Source organism: Erythrolamprus reginae, chromosome 9 (genome assembly GCF_031021105.1).
Source record: "Erythrolamprus reginae isolate rEryReg1 chromosome 9, rEryReg1.hap1, whole genome shotgun sequence".
Lineage (NCBI taxonomy): Eukaryota > Metazoa > Chordata > Lepidosauria > Squamata > Dipsadidae > Erythrolamprus > Erythrolamprus reginae.
Window position 1 is genome coordinate 3,890,542 of NC_091958.1, and position 13,917 is coordinate 3,904,458.

The 13,917-nt window shown below is 39.5% G+C and overlaps 1 protein-coding gene across 2 annotated transcripts in view; it reads right to left on the reverse strand.

Annotated features, from left to right (window-relative positions):
* Window positions 1–13,917, reverse strand: part of CDH13 (cadherin 13) — a 553,953-nt gene that overhangs the window by 199,907 nt on the left and 340,129 nt on the right. For both annotated transcript variants that reach the window (XM_070761895.1, XM_070761896.1), the window contains exon 6: window positions 8,405–8,549. In XM_070761895.1, coding sequence (XP_070617996.1) covers window positions 8,405–8,549 — 145 coding nt within the window. The remainder of the gene's footprint in view (window positions 1–8,404; window positions 8,550–13,917) is intronic.

Consider the following 13,917-nt stretch of genomic DNA (forward strand, 5'->3'; position numbering starts at 1 on the left):
GACTCCAGGTGTTTTGTTTTCTCTGGGAAATGGGTCCAAATGGCTCTTTGACTTATTTAAGGTATATAAGTATATGACTTTTTAAGGTATATATATATATAGAGAGAGACAGCGCTGGTGAGACCCCATTTGGAATAATACTGTGTTCAGTTCTGGAGACCTCACCTACAAAAAGATATTGATCAAAGTGAATGGGTCCAAAGACGGGCTACAAAAATGGTGGAAGATCTTAAGCGTAAAACGTATCAGGAAAGACTTAATGGACTCAATCTGTATAGTCTGGAGGACAGAAGGGAAAGGAGGGACACGATCAAAACATTTATATATGTTAAAGGGTTCAGGAGGGAAGTGTTTTTATTAGGAAAGCCCAACGTGTTGGAAATGTAATAAGACTCAAGGCACCTTCTTTCACCTATGGTGGTTATGTCCAGAGACAAGAAAATACTGAAAAAATAATAATAATTGGTTGTGTCAAATAACAAATACAAAAATAGAATATACGCCAGAATTTTTTCTATTGGGTATTATGAGAGGCACCTATTCTAAAAATGTAAAATATCTAAGCTTGCATATTACAACAGCTGCAAGGATTGTATTTGCACAGAACTGGAAAAATCCGCAAATACCTGAAGACAACGAGATCAAGATATACGACTGTGCAGAGATGGACAGATTGACAATGGAACTTAATAATCGAAAAGAATCGGACTATTATGAAACCTGGACAAAATGGTACCAATGGACAAAAAAAAAGAAACTTAAAAGAAGCATTGAAATAAAACATCAAGAAATCTAAAAGTAATTAGAAGACAATGTCGATAGGAATGTATATACGATGTAGATTCATCTGTAAATATGATTATGTACTTTTTAAAAAAAGGAAAAATTTAATAAATATATATATATATTTTTAAAGGAAAGTGAACACAAGAACAAGGGGGCACAATCTGAGGTTAGTTGGGGGAAAGATCAGAAGCAACATGAGAAAATATTATTTGTCTGAAAGAGTAGTAGATGCTTGGAACAAACTTCCAGCCACAGTAACTGAATTTAAACATGCCTGGGATAAACATAGATCCATCCTTAGATAAAATACAGGAAATAGTATAAGGGCAGACTAAATGGACCATGAGGTCTTTTTCTGCCGTCAATCTTCTATGTTTCTAAGGTTGCTGACCCCTGTTCTAGACTATGTTATGGGAAATGGCATAATATTCTAAAACTGTTTTTGCTTTTACAAAAAAACAAAGCAGTAAAATGATCTATGAGTCAAATAACTAGATCCCTCTCTTTGGTTTGGGGGTGGAAGAAAAGCAATAGCAAATTTCATCCCACTCCAAAGTGGAACATTCATTCGTTTTCTACTTCACTGTTGAATCTGTTTATTGCGCCAACAAACGTTTTGTCCTTCACCTTTCCTCCGCTAGCTTGAAGCCAGCCCTGTCCTTTAAAAGCCACATGGGAAGATGCTCCAGAAACTACGATAAAACTCCCTTCTGGAATGGCGTGGCATAAATAACCATCTTCCTGCAAACCGGCACAGAATTATTCTTGCTTGTTGAAGGCGAGCAATCTTTACTACCCAGTGGGGATCTTCCGAGCTTCCTTAAAAATTCATTTGTACTTTAATTAAGAAACATGCCTCCTTCCCCTCCTTTAATTAACACACCAACAACAGCCTAATAAAGACAGAGTTCCCCAAACGTCATTGGTTTGGTTGTTTCTAGGCTGAGAAAAATAGGCTGAATTGGAAACACCATCCGGCAATGAAAAGCTGCAATATCGCTTGTGCTTTGATTGTTGTGATTTTTAATCTGGTTGCATTGGTTGCCGATTGGTTTCCGGACACAATTCAAAGTGTTGGTGATGACCTATAAAGACCTACATGGCATTGGACCAGATTAATTATAGGACCACCTTCTGCCGCACGAATCCCAGCGTCCGATTAGTATCCCACAGAGTTGGCCTTCTCCAGGTCCCGTCGGCCAGACAATGGCGTCTGGCAGGGCTCAGGGGAAGAGCCTTCTCTGTGGCGGCCCCGGCCCTCTGGAATCAACTCCCCCCAGAGATCAGAACTGCCCCTACCCTCCTCGCCTTTTCCAAGTTGTTGAAAACTCACCTTTGCTGCCAGGCATGGAGGAATTGACATCTCCCCTATTTTGATTTATCTATGGTTTGATTGGGTTGTGTGATTATTTTATTATAAGGGGTTTTTTTAATTGTGTTTTTAAATATTGTATTTGTACATTGTGTATTATTGTTGTGAGCCACCCTGAGTTTTCAGAGAGGGACGGCATGCAAATCTAATAAATTTTATTCATTCATTCATTCATTCATTTATTTATTTATTTATTGTTAGAGTTGAAAGGGACCATGAAGGCCATCAAGTTCAACCCCCTGCCCAAGCAGGAACCCTATAGTACACCAGTCAAGTGGCAGTTCAATCTTCTCTTAAAAATGTCCAGAGTGTTGGAGTTCACAATGTCCACTGGTAGGTTGTTCCATTGGTTGATCGCTCTGACCGTCAGGAAGTTCCTCCTTATCTCCATGTTGAATCTCTTCTTGGTCAGCTTCCAGCCGTTGTTCCTCGTCCGGCCCTCTGGTGCCCTGGAGAATAAAGTGATCCCCTCCTCTCTGTGACATCCCCTCGTATACTTGTAGACTGCTATCATGTCCGCTCTGGCCCTCCTTTTCTCTAGGCTATCCATGCCCAGTTCCCTCAGTCTCTTTTGGTAAGTCTTGGTTTCCAGTCCCTTAATCATCTTGGTTGCTCTTTTTTGCACCTTCTCCAGAGTTTCAATGTCTCTTTTGAAGTGTGGTGACTTATTATTATTATTATTATTATTATTATTATTATTATTATTATTATATAATGATTACATCACAATCAAGGTTAGATCTTGCCTATCAACTAGTCTAAACTATGGCTGATGCTACAGCTTTCTTTTTTTTAAAAAAATTGACAATTCACACCATTTTGCTTCAAGCTGAAACATTGGAATTAGTGCCAACTCAAATACCCATCTCCAAAGTATTCCCAACTGAGATTTAATTTGGATTATTTCCTTTGCACGTCATATCAAAACCAGCCCTTGATTTTATGTAAACATTTTGCAACAGCTCCTTTACGAAGAAACATCAAAAGAGCTTCCACCGATTTAATTCTCGCTGAAGTATAGTGCACACAAACAAAATTGTTTTTGATGTTGCCCTGAATGTATTTATTCATAATTTTAATTTAAGATCATTAGAACTAGCAATAGTCTAATTGCACGCCTGTAATTTACTTGCAACTATCATTACAAGGTTTTCTCTCTGATCAAGGAAGGAGGCGCTTATTTTCGGCAAACTCTACAGACAGAATATTATAAATACCATTACCTTGAACGTTTAGACTGCAACGTTTAGAGATAAGATGCATTTTGAGAAATTATTGCACCAAAGGTAAAATTAACAAATCTGGATTAACAAATTAACAAATTTGGGCACCAAATTTATTTGAATTTGCAATACTTCAAAAAATTAGGGGTGAACCAGGATATCAAATCTAATTTGCGACCCTATTTGGACCAGGAGTCACTGCTCAAAGTCACTCATGCTCACATCACCTCGAGGGTCGACTATTGTAACGCTCTCTACATGGGGCTACCTTTGAAAAGTGTTCAGAAACTTCAGATCGTGCAGAATGCAGCTGCGTGAGCTATCATGGGCTTTCCCAAATATGCCCATGTTACACCAACACTCCGCAGTCTGCATTGGTTGCCGATCAGTTTCCGGTCACAATTCAAAGTGTTGGTTATGACCTATAAATCCCTTCATGGCACCAGACCAGATTATCTCAGGGACCGCCTTCTGCTGCACGAATCCCAGCGACCAGTTAGGTCCCACAGAGTGGGTCTTCTCCATGTCCTGTCAACTAAACAATGTCGCTTGGCGGGACCCAGTGGAAGAGCCTTCTCTGTGGCGGCCCCGGCCCTCTGGAACCAACTTCCCCCAGAGATTAGAATTTCTCCCACCCTCCTTGCCTTTCGTAAACTGCTTAAAACCCACCTCTGTCGCCAGGCATGGGGGAATTGAGATACACTTTCACCCTAGGCCTTTACAATTTTATGCATGGTATGTCTGTCTGTATGTTTGGTTTTTATAATAATGGGTTTTTAACTGTTTTTAGTATTGGATTATTATTATTATTATATGCTGTTTTATTATTGCTATTAGCCGCCCCGAGTCTCTGGAGAGGGGCAGCATACAAATCCAACAAATAAATAAATTTCATTCACTTCTAGCTACTCTCCAACTTACCGTAAATGCATTTTGTCTGTCACCTAAATTTCTTGGTTAATGTAAAAATAAAAATATATGCATAAAAACTGAGACTTTTTAAAAATATGCACAGTCAATCCTCGTTTTTCACGGTAGTTAACATTGTGTGAAGTTGCCACAAACACTGAATTCACTGAAGAGAGAAATTTCAACATATATGTTGAGCAAACTCACAGTTTTCACTGCTTTGCTTGCCCACAAACAACTACAAGTATTGACTTTATGGGTGCCAACAAGTTTTACGGAGTAGGCAAATTCATAAATGTGGAATCTGCGAATAATAGGAATCGGCTGAATATTTTAGCAGAGAATGAATTCTTAACCACTAGAAGTGTTATATAGAGATATATTTAAGGGGCTGTGGCTCTCCTTTGAGGATGGTTAAAGTGATGCTGCAATTTTTTGGTTTGGGGGGAATAATAGATAGTATTATTTGGACCGGGAGTCACTGCTCACAGTCACTCATGCCCTCATCACCTCGAGGCTCGACTACTGTAACACTCTCTACATGGGGCTACCCATGTGAAAAGTGTTCAGAAACTTCAGATTGTGCAGAATGCAGCTGCGAGAGCAATCATGGGCTTCCCCAAAAATGCCCATGTTACACCAACACTCCGCAGTCTGCATTGGTTGCCAATCAGTTTCCGGTCACAATTCAAAGTGTTGTTATGACCTATAAAGCCTTTCATGGCACCGGACCAGATTACCTCAGGGACCGCCTTCTGCTGCACGAATCCCAGCAACCAGTTAGGTCCCACAGAGTGGGCCTTCTCCGGGTCCCGTCAACTAAACAATGTCGTTTGGCGGGGCCCAGGGGAAAAGCCTTCTCTGTGGCGGCCCCGGCCCTCTGGAACCAACTCCCCCCGGAGATTAGAATTGCAGGGTTTCCTGCTTGGGCAGGGTGTTGGACTAGATGACCTGAAAGGCTCCTTCCAATTCTGTCAATCTGTTAAAAAAAACCTTTAGAGTTGTTAACCTGATCCTACGTAGCTTCTGCTCCGGCAATCTTACACTACTCACAAGAGCCTACAAAACTTTTGCCAGACCCGTCCTTGAATACAACTCATCTGTCTGGAACCCATACCACATCTTGGACATCAATACCCTTGAAAACGACCAAAGATATTTCACCAGAAGAGCCCTTCACTCCTCCACTCGAAACAGAATACCCTACGAAACTAGACTAACAATCCTGGGTCTAGAAAGCTTAGAACTACGGTGCCTAAAACACGATTTAAGTATTGCCCACAAGATCATATGCTGCAATGTCCTGCCTGTCAATGACTACTTCAGCTTCAACCACAACAACACAAGAGCACACAACAGATTCAAATTTAATATTAACCACTCCAAACTTGACTGTAAAAAATATGACTTTAACAATCGAGTTATCGAAGCGTGGAACTCATTACCGGACTCAATAGTGTCAACCCTAACCCCCAACATTTCTCCCTTAGACTCTCCACAATTGACCTCTCAGGTTCTTAAGAGGCCAGTAAGGGGTGTACATAAGTGCACTAGCCAGCCTTTCGTCCCCTGTCCAATTGTCTTTCCTTTATCTCATATATCATATATATTTTCTTCCTTTCATATATCTTCTCCTCTATTTTTACATATTATCTTTATATATATTACTTCATGTCTATTCTCTTCCATATGTATTGTGCATTGGACAAATGAATGAATAAATAAAATAAAATAAATAATCCAGCAGTGAATGATGATCCTTTGACCCTTGGTGCCCTATGCAGATACCCTACTGAAAGATTAGGAAGGGATCGGTGTTTGCTGTGTTGGAGAAACAGTGGATATGCATTCAAGGACATATTTATGTATGTACTTAGCAGCGAAGGCACAAAACGATCTGCTGGTGTGTCTCGTTGCTGCAGGAACACCACACAGGGAGAGGGGGGGGGGGCTTGTCTATTTTATCTGCCGGCTACAGAAAGCTCTTAAGAAAAACCTCCCGTGGTTTCCTGCAGGTTGTTAGAATCACAGGTCATAGACAAGAAGGGATCCTGCCGGGCTCAGCAAATTGAATGCAATTTTAGTCATTTGAAAGCTTAAGTGGCCCTACGCACCAGTGGCGATCACAAGGAAGATGGAATTGGACATGCAAAAAAGAAAGGAAGGGAAGGAGGGAGAAAGAAAACGACTTAAAATGGGGAGAGTATTTGGGGGTGGGAGCCAAATTCCAGCTTAAATAGACATGAATATATATGTTCAATCCAAATTGTAAAAAAAAAGAGTATAATTTGGCGGATATACATCAATTGAATGCAGGAACAGGAGAGGAAAAAGTCAGTTTTAGTGGCCCTTCTGTTTGACCCTTCCTTCCTTCCTTCCCTCCTTCCTTCCTTCCTTCCTTTCCTTCCTTTCCTTCCTTCCTCCCTCCCTACCTTCTCGCCTCCTATCCTCCCTCCCTTTCCCCCTTCCTTCCTTCCTTCTGTTCTCCCTCCCTCCCTTTTCCCCTTCCTTCCTTCTTTCCCCCTTCCCTTCTTTTCTCTTCCTTCCTTCATCTCTGACTTTGGGCCAGAGAGAGAGAGGAAGAGTGGTCCAAAACCACTCAATCAACTGTCATGCTTGACACGGGACTAGAACTCAATGTCTCCTGGTGATTGATCCAAAGTCACCCAGCCAACTTTTATGCCTAAAGCAGGATTAAAACCATCTCCTGATGATTGGCCCAAAGTCACCCAACTGATTTTCATACCTGGGGTGGGACTAGAACTCACCATCTCCTGGTGACTGGATGGATGGGTGGAAGGATGGATGGATGGGTGGATGAGTGGATGAATGATTAAATTTCAGCCATTTCTAATTTTACTTAAGGAAAAAGTTTGCTCTTACTTCCGTGTTTGCAAAGACAAATACCTGATTGCAAAGGACAAAGACCCATTTCAGAAGAGAAAGAAAGACTCCGATCTTCTGTCCTGCTAAATATTTCTTTCCTTGAAGATTTCCACTTGCTATGGGGAAATATAGGGGGGATTTTAATCTGTAGGATGCCCAGCTGTCTCGCATGATCTACCGATATTACTTCCCGTATTTGTGATTTATTGCAGCCTGCAGAAACTCAGAAAGGAGCTGTCACAAGCGATGCCACTTTGCTCTGCCGCGACATCTTCCCCAAAATTATCTTCCCAAATGTTTCTGATGACATCCCTGCTCTTGTACCAGTCAACCCAATCTTTGGTATTCGCCAGAAAGGGAAGATAAAGCATTGTTAACTCTTGCTTGTTTCTTTACTTGAGGACTCCAAAATGCCAAGGGGAAAAAAGATAAAAAGGGAAGGAGAAACAGCATGGGTGGGGAGCTCTAATATTAAAACCTGGACTCCTGCAGATAAAACATGATACAGCAATGGAAATAAAAGAGCTATGTTACAAAAATTGAAAGTGTTGCTGCAGACAAATGAGATCATTGTTAGGGATTGTTCTTATGGTTAAAACGTATCGAGACAGTTCGAGATCAAATTCTGAATGGGATGTTCCAATCTCAAAATAAAGCTTCAATGGTTAAATTTTGAGACCAACCACTTGTCTCTTTTGATGGGACCCACCCAACTCGGAACGTTCAACAAAATGTTTCTAGTGGACTTCTTTCTTTGCAAGCTTGAAATAAAACACATTTCCAATTGTGAACACAGCCCTAAAATTCATTAGATGACTTGCATCTGGTTGGGTCTGTTTAAAGATATCTCCTTACTTGAACAGAAAAAAAACAGGTGGGCAAAAAGTAATGGGAAGAGAAGCATTTTCTGACTTCCTGCCAGTATTCAACTCCCCCCAGAGAATAGAACGGCCCCCACCCTCCTTGTCTTTCGCAAATTACTCAAGACCCACCTTTGTCGCCAGGCATGGGGGAGTTAGGCTATTCCTTCCCCTAGGCCATTACAAGTTATGTATGGTATGTTTGTGTGTATGTTTGGTTTTTATAATAAGGGTTTTTAGTTGTTTTATTAAACTGGATTGTTACATGTTGTTTTTTATCATTGTTGTTAGCCGCCCCGAGTCTGCGGAGAGGGGCAGAGTACAAATCCAATAAATAATAATAACAATAAATAATCTGGATTACTCGCCTGTTGGAGACCCTTCCATGACATGCCCAATGTATGGTCCTTCCCGGAAAATGGGCCTGTTGTCATTCTGATCAATGATGTTTATAGTAAGAGAGACTGGATCTTCTATGGTCTTCCCAGAGACATCAGTGATCTCTACTTGCAGCTGTATAAATAGAGAAAGCATGAAAGAAATCTGAGTCACGTTGTTATTCCAGCAAGGAGAAGAAAAGTTGATGTTAATGTATGAGCAGAGTAATCCTTGTTTACCAAGGTTGTGCACATAGAGAAATGTTTAAATTGAGATTAGTTGTGAATAACTACTCAGCCACACACAGATATACTAATCTGAATTAAATAGAATAGAATAGAATAGAATAGAATTTTATTGGCCAAGTGTGATTGGACACACAAGGAATTTGTCTTGGTGCATATGCTCTCAGCGTACATAAAATAAAATATACATTTGTCAAGAATCATGTGGTACGACACTTAATGATTGTCATAGGGGTCAAATAAGCAATGAAGAAGCAATATTAATAAAAATCTTAGGATATACGCAACAAGTTATAGTCATACAGTCAACATGGGAGGAAATGGGTGATAGGAATGATGAGAAAAACTAGTAGAATAGAAGTGCAGATTTAGTAGAAAGTCTGACAGTGTTGAGGGAAGTTTAAAGTTTAAAGTTTAAAGTTTACTTTGAGAAATGACATATATGTTTAGACATAAACAGTCTAAAGTCGTACACATAATAATTCAGAATAACAATCCAAATACAAGTACATAGTCTTTCTTACCAGTTGTCTCTATTATAATCAGTAAACAAAGATATCAAGCCTAAACACATTTTAGCTGTAATACATAACTACAATACAGAGCATGGTAGAATTGCAGAGCAAACCTAACAGGGTCATTCTTTGTCAAGTGGACCAATTTTCAGAATCTTCCCCACTTGATCACCTTCAATTTCAATGAAACTTTGCACATATATTCCTTATGGTATAAGGAATACATGTGCAAAGTTTTGTTGAAATTGAACGTGGTCAAGTGGGGTCACCTGGTCCTCCTTGGTCAGTTCATCACCATCCAGATATTTCGGGAACTATTTGGATGTTGGTGCCAGTCGGTGGAATTCCATATTCTGTTCACAGACCCGATGTGTTGGGGGAAAGATCAAAAGCAACATGAGAAAATATGATTCTACTGAAAGAGTAGTAGATCCTTGAAACAAACTTCCAGCAGACGTGGTAGATAAATCCACAGTAACTGAATTTAAACATGCCTGGGATAAACATATATCCATCCTAAGATAAAATACAGGAAATAGTATAAGGGCAGACTAGATGGACCATGAGCTCTTTTTCTGCCGTCAGATTTCTATGTTTCTATGACAGCCGGGTGGCAGCACTTCGTGGTGTTCGAACGAACGCTGAACCTGAACTTTTAAAAAACTGCGGGTTTGGGTTCGGCATGCCGAACACTGCAAAGTTCAGCAAGAAAACGAACTGTGCAAGTTTTGTTCAACCAACACTAGTCATTAGGAATCGTGCAGAATGCAGCTGCGAGAGCAATCATGGGCTTTCCTAAATACGCCCATGTCACACCAACACTCCGCAGTCTGCATTGGTTGCCGATCAGTTCCCGGTCACAATTCAAAGTGTTGGTTATGACCTATAAAGCCCTTCATGGCACCGGACCAGAATATCTCTGGGACCGCCTTCTGCCGCACGAATCCCAGCGACCAGTTAGGTCCCACAGAGTTGGCCTTCTCCGGGTCCCGTCAACTAAACAATGTCATTTAGCGGGACCCAGGGGAAGAGCCTTCTCTGTGGCGGCCCCGACCCTCTGGAACCAGCTCCCCCCAGATATCAGAGTTGCCCCCACCCTCCTTGCCTTTCGTAAGCTCCTTAAAACCCACCTCTGTCATCAGGCATAGGGGAATTGAGACTTTCTCTCCCCCATGGCTTATAAAATTTATGCATGGTACCTTAGTATGTATGATTGGTTTTTAAATTGGGGTTTAAAATTAACTTAAACTTAAATATTGGATTTGCTTACATTGTATTATTATTGCTGTGAGCCACCCCGAGTCTGCGGAGAGGGGCGGCATATAAACCTGATAAATAAATAAATAAATAAATAAATAAATAAATAAATAAATAAATAAATAAATAAATAAATAAATAAATAAATAAATAAATAAATAAATAAATAAATAAATAAATAAATAAATAAATAAATAAATAAATCAATCAATCAATCAATCAATCAATCAATCAATCAATCAATCAATCAATCAATCAATCAATCAATCAATCAATCAATCAATCAATCACAGGCCAGGTTAGCACGTGAGAAAGTGGGAGAAAGGAAGGATGATGGCGAATACAAACACGACCGATCGAAACACATTCCTGCTGAGATCCTGGTTTAGACGCATTGCAACGCAATTGTCATACTTGCTGGCCAGGAGGGGAAAAAGAGAAACACAACTCGGTGCTAATAAAGTACAGATTTGCTTAGAATAAGTATTTTTTCCCCTCCTTTTGTCCTTCAAGCATAATTATCCTGAAGGGGAATATTCTGAACTACAAAATAAATTGCAAAACTACAAAAATAAAAGATAGGCCAACCCTGAATGCCTGGAAGCAGATTGTTAGCAGGAAATAAAGAAAAGGAGAGTGTAGTTTTAAACATAGCAGATTTATACTGAAACTTCTTATCTAATTAACCTCCTTTGAGGTGTTTCTACCACTGCGGCTATGGGTCAGCATCCATAAGGGATGGTAGCAAAATAAATTTCCATCCCTTCTTAAGTAACCCTATGGAAGCGAGTCTAATTTTATTTCCCAGTAAATTCAACCTGTAATTAGTCTGCTCTGCAGAGCGATGTTTTAATTCAAATAGAAGTCCTATTTCTTTGATATTTCAAGTGGAAAAAAAATTATGAGTTGAGCCTTGTGTGTCATAACAGTTTCTTCTTCCCATGAATAGATTGTGTCTATTGAAAAGAAATCATTAGAATAATTTTTTCAGTAATTTGGTTTGACGATGCAACGAAGAAATAGTCAAGCGAAGTGATCCATAAACACTGGGAAAGTTAGGGGGAAATAGTATGGAAAGCCAACACTGCCTATTTGATACAAAATGACAACAACAACAAAATCACAATATGTGTTCTACAAATCACAGACCATGTATAGGATTTCTTAGTTTCACTTAGTTTCATAAGTTTAATGTTTCCAAATGTAAAATAATGCACTTGGGGGAAAGGAATCCTCAATCTGAATATTGCATTGGCAGTTCTGTGTTAGCAAAAACTTCGGAAGAGAAGGATTTAGGGGTCGTGATTTCTGACAGTCTCAAAATGGGTGAGCAGTGTGGTCAGGCAGTAGGAAAAGCAAGTATTATTATTTATTTATGTATTATTTAGATTTGAATGCCGCCCCTCTCCACAGACTCGGATGCTTGGCTGCATAGCTAGAGGTATAACAAGCAGGAAGAGGGAGATTATGATCCCGCTATATAGAATGCTGGTGAGACCACATTTGGAATACCGTGTTCAGTTCTGGAGACCTCACCTACAAAAAGATATTGACAAAATTGAACGGGTCCAAAGACGGGCTACAAGAATGGTGGAAGGTCTTAAGCATAAAACATATCAGGAAAGACTTAATGAACTCAATCTGTATAGTCTGGAGAACAGAAGGAAAAGGGGGGACATGATCGAAACATTTAAATATGTTTAAGGGTTAAATAAGGTTCAGGAGGGAAGTGTTTTTAATAGGAAAGTGAACACAAGAACAAGGGGACACAATCTGAAGTTAGTTGGGGGAAAGATCAAAAGCAACGTGAGAAAATATGATTTGACTGAAAGAGTAGTAGATCCTTGGAACAAACTTCCAGCAGACGTGGTTGGTAAATCCACAGTAACTGAATTTAAACATGCCTGGGATAAATATATATCTATCCTAAGATAAAATACAGGAAATAGTATAAGGGCAGACTAGATGGACCATGAGGTCTTTTTCTGCCGTCAGTCTTCTATGTTTCTATGTTTCTAAGTAGGAAACCCAGCTCATAGTGGATAAGATATAAACGTTACAAAAAGTATTCGCTCACACATGCTATGTGGATGGATACACGCTCCACTTCAAGCATGTGGTTTCATCCTCAAGGTTTACAAAGGCTCTTTAACAGCCTGGAGGCCTCCAGAGTTTGCCTTTAGTTTTTAACGTAAGAATCTTCAGCATTGTACCGAATTATCAGAGTCATCAAAATCCTGATTGACAGCACTGTGATTGTCCCATCCTATAGAAATATCAGAATATCCAAGTTTGAAGGAACCTTGGAGGTCTTCTAGAGCAGGGGTAGGCAAAGTTGACTCTTCTATGACTTGTGAACTTCAACTCCCAGAATTCCTCAACCAATCATGTTAGCTCAGGAATTCTGGGAGTTGAAGTCCACATGTCATAGAAGAGCCAACTTTGCCTACCCCTGTTCTCAACCAACCCTCTTAGACAGGAGTTATAAGCCTCTTCTTGTGGATCAGCTGAATTAAAATATCCCCACATAAAGTCATTTGACTTTTAATCTTGTAACTTCTTAATTATTTCGTTATGATCCACCCCAATAACTCCAATTTTGGAAGGAAGTGCAGAATGAAATAAATAAAATGTTAAATATTAAGTGGATAATTACAAAAGAAATGGCAATATTTGTTAAACAAAGAGAATTAAGAGACTTCAAAGAAATAAAAACTGCAGCATTGGAAAGCGCTCAAGCGGTAGTGGTATTGGCTTGGAAAGAGTCTAAAAAATGGACATTACAGAATTGGTACTGGTACATGGTGGATCACATTCATTTTGAAATCATGGAAAGAAGATTAAACAATTTTGATGAAAACAAATTGGAGAAGCTGATGGTACAATGGAATAAGGTGAAAGATTATATGTTGGGTAGAATTTGTGATGAAAATGTGAAAAATAAACTCCAATCACTCTTTGAATAGTAAACAAATGCAAACTAGAGCTAAGGAAATAAAAGAACATAAACTGGTAAATATTTGAACCCCCCTAATTGATGGTGGTGGTGGGTATTGTCACTCGGATGATGGGCACATGAACTGTGCACTGTTTTATGTTATATATAAATGTGCAAAACCAATAAAATATATTTTTTTAAAAAGATCCACTCCAATAACAACAAAACCCACACATTTCCAATTTTTTGGGGTAGAGTTTTAAACCAAAGTTGTTCTAAACTCCAATAATATAATATGTGTTTGTTTGTGTGTGTGTATGTATGTGTATATATATATATATATATATCTCACCACATTTTTCATTATCTCTGACTCCCCCCCCCCTCCCCCCATTTCTGGCCTTCACACACAAAATATAGCACCATTGGAACTGCTAGCTTCAATTTCCCCCGTTGTTCTCTTTGCAATATTAATGCTTATGGAGATATGTGAACGTTAGGGTAGCAATAAATTATCGTATCTTATTTTTTTGTGCTAGTTATCTTGG